General features: G+C 48.3%; 1 protein-coding gene across 3 annotated transcripts in view; it reads right to left on the reverse strand.

The window, feature by feature from the left end:
* Nucleotides 1-539: 539 nt before the first annotated feature.
* The window catches only part of PRPF40B (pre-mRNA processing factor 40 homolog B), a 45,540-nt gene continuing 29,077 nt past the window's right edge, over nucleotides 540-17,002 (reverse strand). The window contains exons 19-25 of one of the 3 annotated variants that reach the window (XM_054978307.1): nucleotides 16,546-16,683; nucleotides 15,013-15,108; nucleotides 14,713-14,793; nucleotides 12,675-12,777; nucleotides 9,378-9,439; nucleotides 1,398-1,526; nucleotides 540-1,226 (exon numbers count right to left, since the gene is read on the reverse strand). In XM_054978307.1, the coding sequence (XP_054834282.1) occupies nucleotides 1,134-1,226; nucleotides 1,398-1,526; nucleotides 9,378-9,439; nucleotides 12,675-12,777; nucleotides 14,713-14,793; nucleotides 15,013-15,108; nucleotides 16,546-16,683 (702 nt within the window). In that variant the 3' untranslated portion in view covers nucleotides 540-1,133. Of the gene's footprint in view, nucleotides 1,227-1,397; nucleotides 1,527-9,377; nucleotides 9,440-12,674; nucleotides 12,778-14,712; nucleotides 14,794-15,012; nucleotides 15,109-16,545; nucleotides 16,684-17,002 lie in introns of those variants that run through there. The other 2 variants (XM_054978305.1, XM_054978306.1) reach the window with 2 other exon arrangements.

Consider the following 17,002-nt stretch of genomic DNA (forward strand, 5'->3'; position numbering starts at 1 on the left):
GGGTTAGATAAAGTGGCTGCTGGATGGAAGAAGAGAAGAAATAGGAAAGGGAGAGACAATGATGGCTTTCAGGGAAGAGAAAGATGAAATAGTGGAGGAAGGGAAAAGGAGATGCCCTTGCAAGTCCTCATCTATATTCTTCTATATTCATAACTTGCAGAAATTTGCTGCCTTAAAAAGAGATCTAAGATCCTCTGCCTCATGTAGAGGGTGGTGAGAAATGGGGGTGGTGGGAGACTCTTGCATTTACCTTCTTGCATTCATCTATGTTATAAAACACACATTCTTCTGTTTTGTGATTTGAATTTCCTAACTTGTGTCCATGTGCTTATATCCACACACAACTTATAAACCAGAGTCCTCTTCTGAACTCTGAAGGGGTTTGAGGTAGCCTCGGGTCTCAACCCCACAGGATATGTTATAAAGCAACCCAAAGATGTTCCAGTTGTCAAGGAACAAAGTGGAGGCCCAGCATTAGACCAATTTGATACCAATCCCAAATTTAAACCAATCCTTTACAGGCAGTTCAATACATCCGCTCCATGTTTATAAATATTATTTTAAAAATCCCATTGAATCCCCAACACACAAGGGATACCGCAACCAGCAAGAGGGATCCAGTAACAGGAACATACAACTGAGAGCAGGCCCACACGTACCATCCCTGACCCAAAGCACATTGGGTTGTTCCTAGCTGATCCCGGCCCTTCTGCTTCCAGGCCAAGGAGGTTCCCAAGCTGGTGAACGCTGACAAGGGGTGCCATTCAATCCAGGGCCAGGTTTCCAACAGATGCAGGCAGGCGATGGCCCCATCCAATCTTCTTCTAGCAGGATCCCAGAGTTGGTGCAGAATTTTGGGGGTGCCATCAAGGTCCAGATGGTCAGTCCCAAATCCCTCATTGTGCTCCATGCAAACAGAGCGAGTTAATGGAGACTGTCCCTCCCAAGAGGCAGGGCGACACTCCCACCCCAGAAGTACGTAAACAGTCACCACGCAGGGCTACGGCCTGATTCCCGTCAGAGCAATGAATATGCTTGGCTTGGACGCCATCCAGGCCGAAGGAAAGCAATTGGGACCAACTGGTTTTCACATGTAATGGGGGGAAGGAAGCCTCAAAGGAAGGCAGCAGCTGTTACTGGTCTCCCAGTTGCTGCAAAAGAGTCCGGCGCCGACGTTCTAGCTCCCCTTCACTGAGCTCTTCACTCTCTGAGGTATCCCAGCCACTCTGCAAGGAAAAAGCAGCACACCTGAGCAACATCCATGCCTTCGACCACCCAGAAGGGGTTTTTTCCCCCATGAGGCCGGCCCCGTATTTCCCATCACTGCCCCGTGTTCACAGCCCCCTTTGCCAGCCTTGGCAAGCCCTCACCCCCCCCCCGTTTCCTTCGGGTCTCACCCGCTCCCTCCTGGCGCCCCGGGGAGGGGAGTGGCCTCTTCCCTCAGGCCGCGGGGGGGCCTTCTCCCGCTCCCACTCGTCTGGACGGCAGGGCTCCTTCTTGCGCTCGGCTTCACTTTCCGGGCTGTTCTGTAAAAGAAACAGCTGGCAACCACGGAGGGGGAAAGGCCTGGGAAGGAGCTACAGGACAGTTAAAGGTCCCTCCGGCTTGGAGGAGGTCAGTCTGGCCAGGCGAGGAAAACGAGAGTCTATGGTGGGTTTTTTTTGTTTTGTTTTTGCTGTGCTAGAACAAGGGACGTTCTGCTCCAGCAAAAGTGGAAAGTGCCTCATCAGCATCCAGTTATGCAAAACCATCTGCTATGTGCTTATGTTGTTCCACTGATTCAGCTCCCCCCTTATACACATATGCAAATAAAGTGGTTCCACCACTCGCAGTCAGTCTCTGTGTGAATGCTTCCACTCAGAAGTATCCTCTAACAGCAGATCTGGAATACCATGCACGTGATGCACGGTGTACCATTAGATCTTTCCAGGGCCTGACCAGCACGGAGGGCATGAGGGACAGGAGCAACCATGTTACTCCAGGTACATTTGGATGTGGGCTTTAGTCAAGGGGAGGGGCAAAAAAATACGCAGAACCCCCAAGCCCCCACCACAAGGAATTCTGCTCCTATTCCCTGCTTCTGAGATTTCTGAAGACTTGGGCCTCACATCTTGGTCATCACGAGGTCTAGAAACAAGAACGAGGGCGGAGATGCTGAGGGTGGTGAGTTCTGCCTCCAGTACCAGTTGCTGTGCTTGCGCAGTTTTGGCTAAGTAGTTGTGTTGATCTGCAGTAGACTTGAGTCCAGTGGCACCTTAGAGACCGACAAGATTTTTCAAGTGTGTAATCTTTCAAGATCCAGAGGAGTTAGCCGTGTTAGTCTGTAGTAGCAAAATCAAAAAGAGTCCAGTAGCACCTTTAAGACTAACCAACTTTACTGTAGCATAAGCTTTCGAGAACCACAGCTCTCTTCATCAGTTGCGTGGAGAGTAAGAAGAAACTGGTCAGATATATAGGAGGAGAGGAGAGGGGGGAGTAGATGCGATCAGTAGCTTCTGATAATGAAATCAGTTACTTTTGATAATGAGATAACTATTCATAGTCCCTATTCAAGCCAAGCCTGACTGAGTCAAATTTACATATGAATTCCAATTCAGCAGCTTCCCGTTGGATTCTGTTTTTGAAAGGTTTCTGTTGAACTACAGTGACCTTTAAGTCCTTGATGGAATGTCCTGATAGACTGAAGTGTTCTCCCACTGGTTTCTGGATGTTGCCATTTTTAATGTCAGATTTGTGACACTAAAATGGCGTCAACTACACTATCTCTGGCTCTTACAGCTGCTCATCCTCCAACGTGATATATGCCCTCATGTGCCAACAATGTCCATCTGCTCTGTACATAGGACAAACCAGCCAACCTCTGCGCAAAAGAATAAATGGACACAAATCTGACATTAAAAATGTCTTCTTACCCTCCACGCATCTGACGAAGAGAACTGTGATTCTCGAAAGCTGATGCTACAGTAAAACTGGTTAGTCTTAAAGGTGCTACTGGACTCTTTTCGATAATCTTTCAAGAATATCTGAAGAAGGGAGCTTTGACTCTCAGAAGCTTACACCCTGAAAATCTTGTTGGTCTCGCAGGTGCCCCTGGACTCCAACCCTGCTGTGCTTGCCCAACTGCCGAATATGCCCTTCACTGATCTCAGAATCATAAGAGCTTGGAAAGTTATTCAGTCCAATGTGTCCAAGCCCATTTTACTCAGAAACCCAATGAAGATTAAACCACAATCTACAGGGTGCCACAAGGCAGGAGGAGAACAAAGCAAAGGTGAGTCAAGGAAGAGCTTGATAATGGCTACAACCAGGGCTTTTTTTCAGCTGGAATGCGGGGGAACGGAGTTCCGGAACCTCTTGAAAATGGTCACATGGCCGGTGGCCCCGCCCCCTGATCGCCAGACAGAGGGGAGTTGAGATTGCCCTCTGCGCCGCTGGAGCGGCGCAGAGGGCAATCTCAACTCCCCTCTGTCTGGAGATCAGGGGGCGGGGCCACCGGCCATGTGACCATTTTCTCCGAGGGCAACCCACTGAGTTCCACCACCTCTTTCCCCAGAAAAAAAGCCCTGGCTACAAGTGGCTCAAAAACATGAGTCAGCAGCTTGTGGAATAGCCGAGACAAGAGAAATACCCTCAGAGCAGACAGACAGAGGAAAAGCTTCTGTCTGTAGCAGCAAAACAAAACAGGAGTCCAGTGGCACCTAAGAGACAAACAGACTTTATCATATATCTAATTTGCAAGTAGTGCCCCTATACAAATGATTAAATCTGTGGATTAGGCTACTTACACAGAAGTAAACTTTCTCATCAAACTTACAGCATGTCCCAGGCTTGCAATTAAATATAAACAATTAGACAAAGGCTCCAAGAACCCCCCCCCAAAAAAACCATTCAAACAACACTGCACACGTATGCTCCACTTAATGTGCCATTTTAAAGAGCTGCATGTCCGAAACGCAGCCTGTCGAAACCTGAGGAGATGCCACCAATGCCCAAAGAAGAAAGATGCAACTCCACTCCTCTAACATGAAAAAATGCCCCCTCCCCAAACAAAAAACAAAGTTCCCAAAACTCTGCAGGCCACACCAGGAGCCCAGCGCCTGGCAAGCATGAGAGAGTAAAAAGCCTCATGCCAAGGAAGCCACAGGAAAACACGTGCACAACCCACAAACTCAGTTCAAAACAAAACACTGATGAAGGAGATGGGGCAGCCTGCACAAAGCAACCCCCCCAACTCACACACTCTCCACCCCTCGGATACAACAAACACCAACAAACCTTCCAAAACATCAGAGCCCACACTAAGAGTCTGTATATGAGACACCTGGGCGCATGTTTGTCAAGTGCTGGGAGATGCAATGTTAGCTAGGAAGCATAGTTTTAAATTACAGAGCTGGCAGAGATCACTCCAGAGTTGACAGATTCTCTCACAGCCCTCCACTACGCCTGGCGTGCCAGACTGTCTTCCCTTCTGGAACCTTTGCCCTGCCACCCTTACTGCTTAAAACTGAATTAATTGAGTCTCAGCAGGGCAAAGGCTCTGGACGGGGAGACAATCCAGCATGCCAGAGGCGGTGGAGGGCCGTGAGAGAATCCTGAGCGATCTCCGCCAGCTCTGTCATTTAAAACTATGTGTCCCAGCTAACAATCTATCTCTCGACAGGTGAAGAACATGTGTCAGAAGTCTTGTGTACAGAGACTCTTGAGAGCCCAGCAACAGCCGAGTACACTATAGGGCAGACAAAAGCCCAGTACGCAGGAAACCACTGCAAAACACCTCCACACCCACACATTCAGCCCAAAACAAAACATCGAGGAAGGAGCCTGAGTAGCTGTGCGAATGGCACCCCCAACCCACACACTCCCCCACCCCAACAAGAGGAAGAAAACAAAAAATAGGAAAGCTAGCAGCTTACCAGAGACGTTGCCGTTTGCCACCCATTTGCCCAATACGACCTCCACACTGGTCGGAAAACAGCAGATTAATTCTACAGTAGGGTGCAGCCCCACCCAGACAAAATGAGATGAGGTGCATGCCTCTCCCATCCCAAACAGGAAACGTCTGCCACAGGGTGGAGAAAGCTGCCCAGTACAACTCCCCTTCTACACACGCCCCAGCACCTCTGCGGTTCCCCCGAACAGCATCCCTCCTTCCACCACATTTCAGCTGCCTGCCGCGCTCTGTCTCTCACCCACACTGGACAGAGCATGCACTAAAACCCACCCATCCCAAACCCAACCAGCACATGTTTGCAGAAGTCACCATTTTCAAAGTGGTATAGGCAGGGCTTTTTTCCTGGGAAAAGAGGTGGTGGAACTCAGTCGGTTGCCCTCGGAGAAAATGGTCACATGGCTGGTGGCCCCGCCCCCTGATCTCCAGACAGAGGGGAGTTTAGATTGCCCTATGCACCGCTGAGTGGCGTGGAAGGCCATCTAAGCTCCCCTCTGTCTGGAGATCAGGGGGCGGGGCCACCAGCCATGTGACCATTTTTAAGAGGTTCCGGAACACCCCTGTTCCACTGCATCCCTGCTGAAAAAAATCCCTGTGTATAGGATTGGCAACTCCAAGTAGGGACATTTACCCTGGGGAGGGTCCTCAGTGGGGAATAATGCCATAGCAAGTTCAAGTTCAGAGTTTATTGTGTATAGCTATAGGCTGTCACAAAATTACAAAATCCCCATTAGATAAAAGTTAGGTAAACTACAATTATGTATACAATACAGATTTATTAAAACATAGAGGAAAATTCCGTTAGACATTGATTAAAAACAGAAATCAGTAAGTGAACTGCAAGTTCAGGTGACGCCCTCTTTCTTTGCTGCATTAATCCTTATCTTCGTAGCAGCAAAGGCAAAAAGGGAAACTCTATAATGAAACGTACGCGTCAGCATCAGAAAGCAAAAAGAGATTTTCTCTGCGTCAGTGTATAAGCTTAGACCAGATAAAAATCCCACCAGAAACTTAAATCGGGGTCAGAATATAAAGGGCAAAAAAAAAAAAAAATGAGGTAAATCCTCTAGTGTATGAGATCCACAGATACAGACTCTTTGGGCTATAGGAGTTTGAGAATAACTAATGCCTTAGCATCTATCCTCCAAAGCAGTCCTTTCTTCCAGGAGAACTGATCCCTGCCGTCTGGAGATCAATTGAAATTCGGGAGGTCTCCAGGCCACTCCTGGGCTTTGGCAAACTTGCCACTAAGCACCCCAAGAGACACAATGATTCTCTGACTGAACAGAAGTGAACTGGCACCATATCTGTCACTTATAGGGGTGTGCACATGGAAAAAAATTGGTTTTCCTGCTTCGGGATTACCCGAAGCAGGAAAATGATCTGTAACATTTATTTAAATTGCTTCAGTATGCTCCGTAAAGATTTGGAGCGTACTGAAGCAAGGGTAACCCCAGCCCCCCAATTACTCCCCCCTCCTTTCCACCCCCACCCCCACCCCAAGTGCCTGGAGAGAGGAAGACCAGCTGGGCGGTGGGGAAGGCCAGAGCTGCCTCCTCTGGCCCTTCCTGCCCCTCAAATGGCCACCCCAGCAGCCATTTGAGGGGCAGGAAGGGCCTCCTCCACCTCCAGCAGCCACTTGAGGGGCAGGAAGGGCCTCCTCCACCTCCAGCAGCCATTTGAGGGGCAGGAAGGGCCTCCTCCACCTCCAGCAGCCACTTGAGGGGCAGGAAGGGCCTCCTCCACCTCCAGCAGCCATTTGAGGGGCAGGAAGGGCCTCCTCCACCTCCAGCAGCCATTTGAGGGGCAGGAAGGGCCTCCTCCACCTCCAGCAGCCACTTGAGGGGCAGGAAGGGCCTCCTCCACCTCCAGCAGCCATTTGAGGGGCAGGAAGGGCCAGAGCTGGCCCCTCCGCCACCACAGCAGCCAGCTGGGTGGCAGAGAAGGCCAGAGATGCTTCCTCCGGCCCTTCCTGCCCCTCAACTGGCCGCGGCGGCAGCCGTTTAAAGGGTAGGAAGGGCTGGAGCCAGTTCCTCTGCCACTGCAGTGGCCAGCTGGGCGGTGGGGAAGAGCGGAGCCAGCTCCTGTGTGGCCCGCATCGCCTCCTCCTCCACCGCAGGGCTGCGGAGACGCCCCAGATCAGCTGCTTGGCAGGGATCTCCCCGCCAAACAGCTGATCCGTGGGTTTAAATGCCCCTTTCCGTGCTGCTGCAAAGCTGTACGGAAAGGGGCATTTAAACCCCTCGACCCAAAGCTTCCCAAAGCAATACGAATAGCTTCAGGAAGCTTTGGTTTGGGGTTTCCAAATTTGGGATTTGGGAATCCCGAATCATTGCGAATTGGGTCTGATTTGGGTACTTTACCCGAATCCGAAACCTGAATCGCTCACCCCTAGTCACTTACACACTGCAGCCCTCTGGCCACACAAAACTCCATACCAAGAGTGCCTCTGGACCTCAAAACACCTGCCTTGGAGCACAGAGGGAGGATGTCACCGGAGAACAGCTTTGCATGTTAGAGGGAGCTGAACTGTCTGTCTAATCACAGCGATTCTCTCATAGCCCACAAACTGGCCTCCCGGCAGCAGTTTCAGGGTGGTGTGTTTTGGAGCGCATGCTTTTAGCTGCTCTGGTCTGGTCTGTCTTTGTCTTCTGTTCTGCTGGAATTCTCTGGTCTGACATTGGTTCTGTTAGGCTTTGTTGGTTCTTTTGGAATTGCGAGGCTTTTGGTCAGTGGTTATTCTTATGTGTTTGGTTAAGGCTTCTACGCCTTGGGGAGAGCGCTGGATTTTTTTCCTTATAGGAAACAATGGGGAATAGCTGTGAGCACTTTGTTCAGGGACTCATTGAACTGGACTCCTTCACCCACTCCTCTTGAAACTTGGGGGTTCTTTAGAGGACATGCAATTTTGGTATAATTTGCATGAAAAACAGCCCTTCCAACACATCAGAAAGATACCCGCATAGGGAATAATGGAGCCAAATAATTTTGGAATCCTGAAAATACTCAGATCTGAATACAAAATCTGTATGGGAAGACCCAAATATTGGGAATGCTGATATTTATGGCCTTCCAGATACCTGAATCCAAAAAATACTAAAAAAAAATTTCAGCGCACATTCCTACCAGCGATCAAGAGCTAGGAAATCAGTGATCAGAGATCAGGAGAACAGCGCGCATGTGTGAACCTGCCTTAACTCCTTGTGAGCATTCAACAATCATTCTGACACACGCACAATATTTAATACTGAGTGCAGAATTCACCATACCCAGAATTTTCTCTGCCTTGAAAGGCTGCAAACATAAAATTCAAGGGGTTTGTCGGCCAGAGTCTCACAACCTAGAAAGTCAAAAATGCTACAGCCTGGTTTAGTGGTTATCATGCTGGATTAGGATCAGCGAGACACAGTCGCAAATCTCTGTGTGTGTACGCGCGCATACACACACACCCTAAGCCACCTCTCAGGTTTGTTGAGAAGATAATATGGCAAGAAAGAACCACACACACTACTTGGAGGAAGCCGATGTGGCAGAATGTCAAGGGAACAAAGAGCTTCAAACCTTTCTTTTGCGCTTCCTATAAATACGCAGAAGCAAATCTACTTAATGTACACATGTTTGATTACAGGCGTGTCCCACCTGTCCCCCACAGATTTCAAACTGGCACACATGGTGGGGAGGGAGAGCAGGCATGCGCCCATCCAGGGCAGACTGAGAGCGGGACCACAAGTGATGCCTGACACAGGTTGGATACTTGTCAGCTTCCCTCAAGTTTTGATGGGAAATGTAGGCATCCTGGTCTTGCAGCTTGGCTCTCCGACTGCTGTCCAATGGACTTTTCAACTGTCACTTGTCCAACATTCCGCCAAGCTGCCTACATTTCCCGCCAAAACTTGAGGGAAGCTGACAAGTGTCCAATCTGTGCCTTTTGTCACTTGTGGTCCCGCTCTGAGATCCAGCCCAGTTCTTACATCAGGCCCTGGAACCAATTTATGCCAACTATGGATCTGGACTGCTTTTGCAAGGATTAAAATTGTGACTTTTCAGCCCTGCCTTCCTCACAGAACCATAGAGGCCCCGTTCTTCTTGGGGCTATGGTATGAGGGAGGAGGGATTTCTCCCTCCATGTGCTGTTTTCCTCAGCTGAAACAATCCCAGGGAGCATTACATGCGCTAATGTACACAAAGCTCCAACATGGGGGAAAATAACACCTCCTGGGCCATTATGAGTTGGGAAAATGGTGCAGGGGGAGGCAGGAGCCCCTCCTCCTTGGCCCCAAGCAGAATCGGGTCCAGCTCTTTAAAAGGCTCCCGTGTAATTGTGGGGAATGCAAGCCAGGTAACTGGGCCAGGACTCAAACAATTAAAAGTCACAATGTCTAGTTTGGGCCTCAGCTACTCCCTAAGACTGTCCTCTCCCCAGACTCACCGATTTATGCCTCTTTTTCTTGCTTTTCTTCTTCTGTCTCTTGGAGCGCCTGGTGCTGTGCTCTGTGGACACAGAAGGAGACAGGATGCGGGATCCTGGATGGGCCTCACTGGACAAATGTGGAGATCTGGGAGAACCCTGCGCACTTCAGGGCATGGCAGCCCTTCCTCACTTAAGAGGAAACTGATGTAAGCACAGAGACCCGGTCCGCAGAGACCCAGCCAACCGGTGTGTAAGGATCTTGCATATGCCACAAAGAGCCAAACCATCTTTTTCCATCATAAGCACACATTGCCAGTTATAGTGGAGCAGTAGGTGAGAAATTCCTCACTGTTCCTGCCCTCCATCCCCACAATTAAGAGAATAAGAACCCTTCCGGATCAGAGTAACGCACTGGTTCACAATGTGGCTAATACAGCTCTGGAGGACCTACAACAGGGTATACATGCCAACAGGGCTTTTTTCTGGGAAAAGAGGTGGTGGAACTCAGTGGGTTGCCCTCAGAGAAAATGGTCACATGGCTGGTGGCCGCACCCCCTGATCTCCAGACAGAGGGGCGTTTAGATTGCCCTCCGTGCCACTGAGCGGCGCAGAGGGCAATCTCAACTCCCCTCTGTCTAGAGATCAGGAGGCGGGGCCACCAGCCATGTGACCATTTTCAAGAGGTTCCGGAACTCCGTTCCCCCGCGTTCCCCTGAAAAAAAGCCCTGCATACCAAGGTATTCTGTGATGCTGCCTCCGAGCACTCGTATTCAGAAGTCTCTGAATATGGAGGCTCCCATTCATTGTGGTGGCTAGTAGCCATTTACAGACTACTATGAATGTGTCTTCATGAATCTGCCTTAAAGATATGTACGCTTGTAGCCATCACTACATTCACTAACAACAGTTTGCACAAAGTGAACTTTATCAAAACAGTAATTTAGTAAATATTTATGTATTTATTACATAGAGAATGAAGGCAAGCCAAGTAATGTGACTCTCAGTCCACAGTTGAAGCAATCATTCATATAGGTGCTCTATTTAAAGGACCTTATATTCAGGTATACATAAAGTGCTGCTGCTAAGTGCTACTGTAAACATTAATATATTCACATTTATATTAAAGTGCAAATGCATCCATTAGCACCAATAAGGCAAGCATACAACATAGCATCCAACAAACAAGGGTCAAAGCACTCAATATCCACACAGGCCGTTTTCACACGGCTTACCGGCTATGGAACATCGCGCCGTGCTCCCGGAACAAGAGCATCTTCCTGGTGCAATTTCAAGCAAGAATGGTGGTTCTTGCGCAAAATCGCACCAGGAAGATGCTGTCGTTCCGGGAGCTCGGCACAATGTTCCGTGGCCAGTAAGCCATGTGAAAATGGCCACAGTGTGGGAGAGTCCAAATGCTCTCTCAGGCAGAGGCAATTTCAAGTGACTGTGAAAAGTCCTAAACGAAAAATAATCTTCTTAGTAGGAGTTCTGTTCTTTAGTTGAAGTTCTGTTCTAACGGGTTGTCTAGATCGTTATTGGTCCCGTTTCAATCCATATCTTTATCTAGGGGTCATTTCGTAGAAAAAGAGCTGGAGGAACTCATTAGCATAACTCATTAGCATGACTCATTAGCATATGCCACACCTCTTGCTATCACTGGAAGTGTGTCATTAGTATAACTGATCTGCATATGCCACACTCCCTGACATCCCCTATTCTGGCTGTTTTGGACCCAATCTTGGCCGTTCAGGGCCGAAATTGGGCCCAAAATGTCAAAAGGGGGCTGAAAATGGCTGAAAAGGGACACATAATGGTCAGGATCAGGCCGCTGCTGAGTGGGAGAGTGATCCACCACCTGTCAGAGGCCCGATCCAGGCCATTTCGGCCCCAATCCAGGCCAAAACGGGCACAAAATGGCCGAGAGTCAGGTGGGCGGGGCCACCTGACGTGACGTCTTTGGGAAACTGCCAGAACTGCGTTCCTATGCGTTCCCCCTCAAAATGAGCCCTGTCTTTATCAAAGAACGCACAGACAAAATTCCATTGATAACAATTTCTATCAGCATAGTCATGCATGTCATTTATAGCAGTAGCAATCACAGTCTGCTAATAGATGCATTTGCACGGTTGTTAGTAAGTTTATGCAGATATTTTTGTTTGCTTTTGTGCGTTTGTCCCGTGTTACTCTCTTTGTTTTGATACCTGGATCACTGCATTCACGGGCATTGAATTCCACAATTAAATTAAATTACTCTTTGAGTAAAGAAGTATTTCCTTTTGTTTGTCCTGAACCTATGTGTAAAGGGAAAGGAAGAAAAAGCTCTTCTGACCCTCTTCCTCCATCCCATGCATAATTTTATAAGCCTCTATCAAGTCCCCCCTTAGTTGCCTGTTTTCTAAACTGAAAAGTCCCAGATTCTTCCGCCTTTCTTCATAGCAAAAGTGTTCCAACCCCTTATTCCTCGTGGTTGCCCTCTTCTGTACTTTTTCCAGCTATGCAATGTCCTTTTTTTAAGATAAGAGTGACGAGAACTGCACACAGCATTCCAAACAATGCCACACCATAGATCTAGCGGCTATTTTATTTTCAGTCCCTTTCCTAATAATCCCAGCATGGAATTGCCTTTTTCACTACTGCAGCAAACATAGTCAACACGGTCATCAAACTATCCAGTATATCCCTAAGATCTCTTTCCTTTTACGTCTCTTAGAGCCAAGCCACAAGTGATGAATGACACTTGCCTGGCAAGTGAACAGACTCATGTGTATTCTTCCCTGTTCACTTGCCCTCCACTTGTCCTCCACTTGATCACGTAGGAATACATGTGAGGGCCAAGCTACAAGTAATGACACTTGAACGGCAAGTGTCATCACTACGTGATCAAGTGGAGCGCAAGTGGAGGGCAAGTGAACAGGGAGGAATACACGTGAGTCTGTTCACTTGCCAGGCAAGTGTCATTCATCACTTGCAGCTTGGCTCTTAGTTCAGACCCCATCAGCAAATATTTGATGTTAGGAATTTTTTTGTTTTTGTGCATCACCTTACATTTACCAACAATGAACTGTATTTGCCATGTTGCCCAATTTAGAGAGATCCTTCTGTATCACTTCAAAATCTAACTCGGACCTCACCAATACGGAATAATTTGTTATCATCTGTAAACGTGGCCACTACACTGCTCATCCGTAATTCCAAATCTTTTACGAAATATCACCAGTCCCACTACCGCCACCAGCTCCTGCGCATTCCCCTCCATTGTGAGAACTAGCCATTTATCCCTGCTCTCTGCTGCCTAGCATCCGACTCGACTCTTACCTGAATCAGGTGAGGAAGACGCTCCCGATCCAGCTGACTCAGAATGGTTCCGTTTCTTACGCTTGGCTGCACGGTGCGGATGGTCTGAACCCGACTCTGAGCCCTGACGGGGAGAAAGAGGGACTCAGCAGACATTCCTGGCCGGGGGGTTGGGGATTGGAGAGCCAGCTTGAACGGCAAATCTTTTAATTTCCCTTCTATCTCAGAACCTCAGTAGAACAGGACTCATCCTCCAGCCTGCAAATGTATATAACTAAAGCTATTTAGTACCACCTATTTGAGTGCAATAAATATATAGGTAGCCATTTATCATGCAGAGTTCAGCTATCATCCCTCCAGACTGCATGTGTGTTGCAGAAATACTGCGCATATAATGCCGGTATTGCGTCAGCTGCACTGGTTGCCGGTGGAGTACCGAATCAGGTTCAAGGTTTTGGTACTAACCTATAAAGCCCTATACGGACTGGGACCAGCATATCTGCAGGACCGCCTCTCCCCATATGAACCCCAGAGGACTCTTCGCTCTAGCGATAAGCATCTATTAAAGATTCCTGGCCCTAGGGAGGCCTGCCTGGCATCGACCAGGGCCAGGGCTTTTTCAGTCCAGCCTGGGCAAAATACTCTGGAGATGGCTAAATAGGGGGTCGTCTGGATTATGTGCTGCTGTGTTTACATACATACATACATACATACACATATACATATGTGTGTGTATGTGTGTGAATATGTTTACATGTATTTTAATCCATGTATTAGGATGTTTTATGATTTTAAATTGTATATATGATGAAATATGTTTTTAAACTTGGTTGTGATCCGCCCTGAGCCTGCTGATGTGGGGAGGGCGGAATATAAATTAAATATAAATAAAAATAAAAAATTGCTCCACCTTTTTTCTAAAGAACACATAAAACAGTCATCTCCCCTGCCGGACAGGAGGGACATGCACCTGAAAAAAAAATGGCATTTTTCATATTTGGATTTCAGGAAGGGCATAAATACCAGCATTCTGAGTTATTCTGGGTCCCCCAATACTATTTCGGTATTCAATTTTTTTTCAGAATTCCAAAATTTTTCCGGCTTATTATTTCCTAGGGAGGCCACACTTTCTAGGGGCCTGGAGTGTCTGTTTTACAAGCAAATTACACCAAAACCACAGGGACCTAGTCCTGCCTGTCCACTAAAGACGCCCTCTCCCAAGCTTCAAGTAGATTGGATGAGGGGGTGCGATTCTATGAGCCCCTGAACAAGGTCTCCAGCCATCCGACACGTCTTCATTGTTTCCCATGGGGAAAATATACCATGCTTACTCTTGGGCAAAAAGCCAATAACCAAACATACAAGAGCAACCACTACCTCAAAGCCTCCAAATGCAGACAGAACCAACATGGCCAACAGAACCGACATCAAACCAGAGAATTCTAGCAGAATCATGGTCCAGGACTGGGCCAATGTGGCGCGCACACAGAATCAATGTCAAACTAGAGAATCAAAGCCAAATAAACTTAAACAAGGCACACAGTTACAAGACCAACAGAGTCAAGGTCAGACAAGAGAATCCACACCCAACCAACTTGACAAGCCAGTATCAAGACCTGCCAAGAAGACTCTGACACAGACTACACTGAAAAACTGAAGGAAAACCGTCCTGGGAGCATTAAAATGCTGGCTCCAAATATTCCCAGAACTTTTCAGAATCCATTTACCAGCATCCTGAAAAATCCCAAATACTATCTGGGGACCCAAATATATTTTTGGATATATATTTGGACTGGATAGATCCTGGAAGTGCATTAAAAATGTGACCCCAATCAATGGTATGAAGAGATGCAATCCACTCTGCCAGGCCGCTTCACTGCATATACAGGCTATTTTATTGCACATACAGGCTATTTTATTGCACATACGGGCTCCTCCTGCAATGGAACTGATGTGGCCCAAGAGTTTTAACAGGCTGAGAGAATGTCTTTCACGTCACCCATCCTCCCCCTACTTGTGTCATCCTGCCGGTTTTGACCTCCCTGGCCCAAGACCTCACCGAAGCGGAGCGTTTGTGATGGTGTTTCTTGGGCTTCTTGGCGTGCTTCTTAGCCTTGGCATGGAAGTGCTGACACTCCGTCTGTGGAGAGAAGGGAGGGGGGGCGGTAATCTGGAACTCAGCAGAGCAGCAGGGGCACTTCCGAGGACAGCACTCCCATTCTACTTTCCTCCTCCCCATCCCACTGCAGCAGTGTATCAGTAGCCTCCCCCCCGCCCAGAATTTCTAGCAGAGTGTTGATCAGGAGCCCACGGAGACTCAATTACTCCAGCTCTCTTAGAGGGGCAATCCCTTGCTCACCTCCAGTACTTGCAGGAATTCACGAAAGAGACGGATCCGCTCTGATTCCAGGGTGACCTGTTCAAAGGCTATGTTATTGACAAACCGCTCTCGCACCTGGCAAGGAATAGAAGAAACACGGATCACACCTTCTCCTAATACAGGCACAGCTGCAGGTGTTTCAGGTGGGTAGCCATGTTGGTCTGTAGTAGAAGAGCAGGATTCGGTCCAGTAGCACCTTAAAGACCAACTAGGTTTGAGCTTTCGAGAGCCAGAGCTCCCTTCTTCAGTTATCTAGTCGGTCTTTAAGGTGCTACTGGACCCGAGCTTCCGGTGTGATACAAAATTTATACTGACAATGGCGTGCCATTATCCTGGTGATCATAACATTATTAGTAACAAATATTTTATGATAAACATTTCAAGAGATGACTAATGATTAAATGGAGAAGGGGAGAATGTTGTAAGTCACTCTGAGTCTGCGGTGAGAGTGTTCTTCAAGCTCTACAGCTGCTGGTTTCCAATTCTGTTTTATTTTTTTGGCCTCAAAATGTTCCAGGATCAAGTGGCCTTGATCTCCGTTTTATCTGCCCTGCAAGCATGGCTTTTTTTCTGGGGAAAGAGGTGGTGGAACTCAGTGGGTTGCCCTTGGAGAAAATGGTCACATGGCTGGTGGCCCCGCCCCCTGATCTCCAGACAGAGGGGGGTTTAGATGGCCCTCCACGCCGAGGGCAATCTAAACCCCCCTCTGTCTGGAGATCAGGGGGCGGGGCAACCAGCCATGTGACCATTTTCAAGAGGTGCCGGAACTCCATTCCACCGCGTTCCAGCTGAAAAAAAGCCCTGCCTGCAAGGTAGGTCTGGCTAAGAGAGAGTGATTGGGCCAAGGTCTCCCAATAAGCTTCATGACAGAGTGAGGATTTGAAAACAAGTGTCTCTGGGCCTAGTGTGACATCAGCCGCTATACAGCACTGCCTCTCACTAGCCACCAGCAGTCTGGGAAACAACGGATGCAAAATTTGTGGCAATTTGTACACATAGTGATGACATATTTTCACAAGAGATTTCCTACAAGCCAAGTTCCATACTCTAAAGTGAGCCACAAACTTAATATGTTCAGCCATTCTAACTGAGCTGCTATCAGTGGCAGCTCCTGTGGTGGATCGCAAGGAACACCCCTATGCCACTGAAGGAGGACGGGGCACCTTTATTACCAGGGGTCAGGAGGCAGCAACGGCACTACTGTGACCTCAGCTTCAGCACTGTGCAGGCCTAGAGCTAGCGAATGACTAGTTGAATCAGGCACAGAGAGCCAGGTTTCACTAGCCACTCAGTAGCTGTGTGCCCGTATAATGCCCCATTGCTACTTCCCAATGTCCACCTCCTCTTCCTCCTTCCACTTCAGCAGTGGGGCTCGGATCTTTTATGTGACCTACTCAATGAGCTGCCACTTTCTGCTATATCATCCAGAGATGCAAGAGGCTCAGGATGCAGGATACGGCCTTCCTAAACCAGCAGCACATTTACACGACTCCTGTAAGTGGGAGAACTTGCCTCGTCCCAAGAAGTGTTCGGTTCCAGAGGGGGAGCTGCTTGCCGCAACATGCTTTTGAATGCCGCCTCCTTGCGTCGCAACTTACGGGTTTCTTCCTTCTCACGCTCCCGTTCCCGTGCCTCGGCCTTCTCCAGCAGCTGAGGGTCAGGAGAGAAGCATCATGGTAGATCATGCCTGTTATCTTGCCAAGGTGCCTCTAACTGATCTTTCCACAGAAACTGCTCAGGAACAGTTACCCCATAGAGGCCCCCTTCTATTCCCAACAGCATACAAAACAACTTAATTTAAAACCTGCCTCTGTCCACAGAGGTTCCATTCATGCTGACTGATGTCAACAGACTGTGCATCCATCTAATCCATTTGCAAAATTCACATGTGTCAGTCTCCATCCCCACACCTTGTGGTTCCATACAGGGGTGTGTACTTTGAGTTTCCGATTCGGAAAGATTCGTGGTT

The sequence above is a fragment of the Eublepharis macularius genome, chromosome 4, assembly GCF_028583425.1.
Source record: "Eublepharis macularius isolate TG4126 chromosome 4, MPM_Emac_v1.0, whole genome shotgun sequence".
In the NCBI taxonomy this organism is placed as follows: Eukaryota; Metazoa; Chordata; class Lepidosauria; order Squamata; family Eublepharidae; genus Eublepharis; species Eublepharis macularius.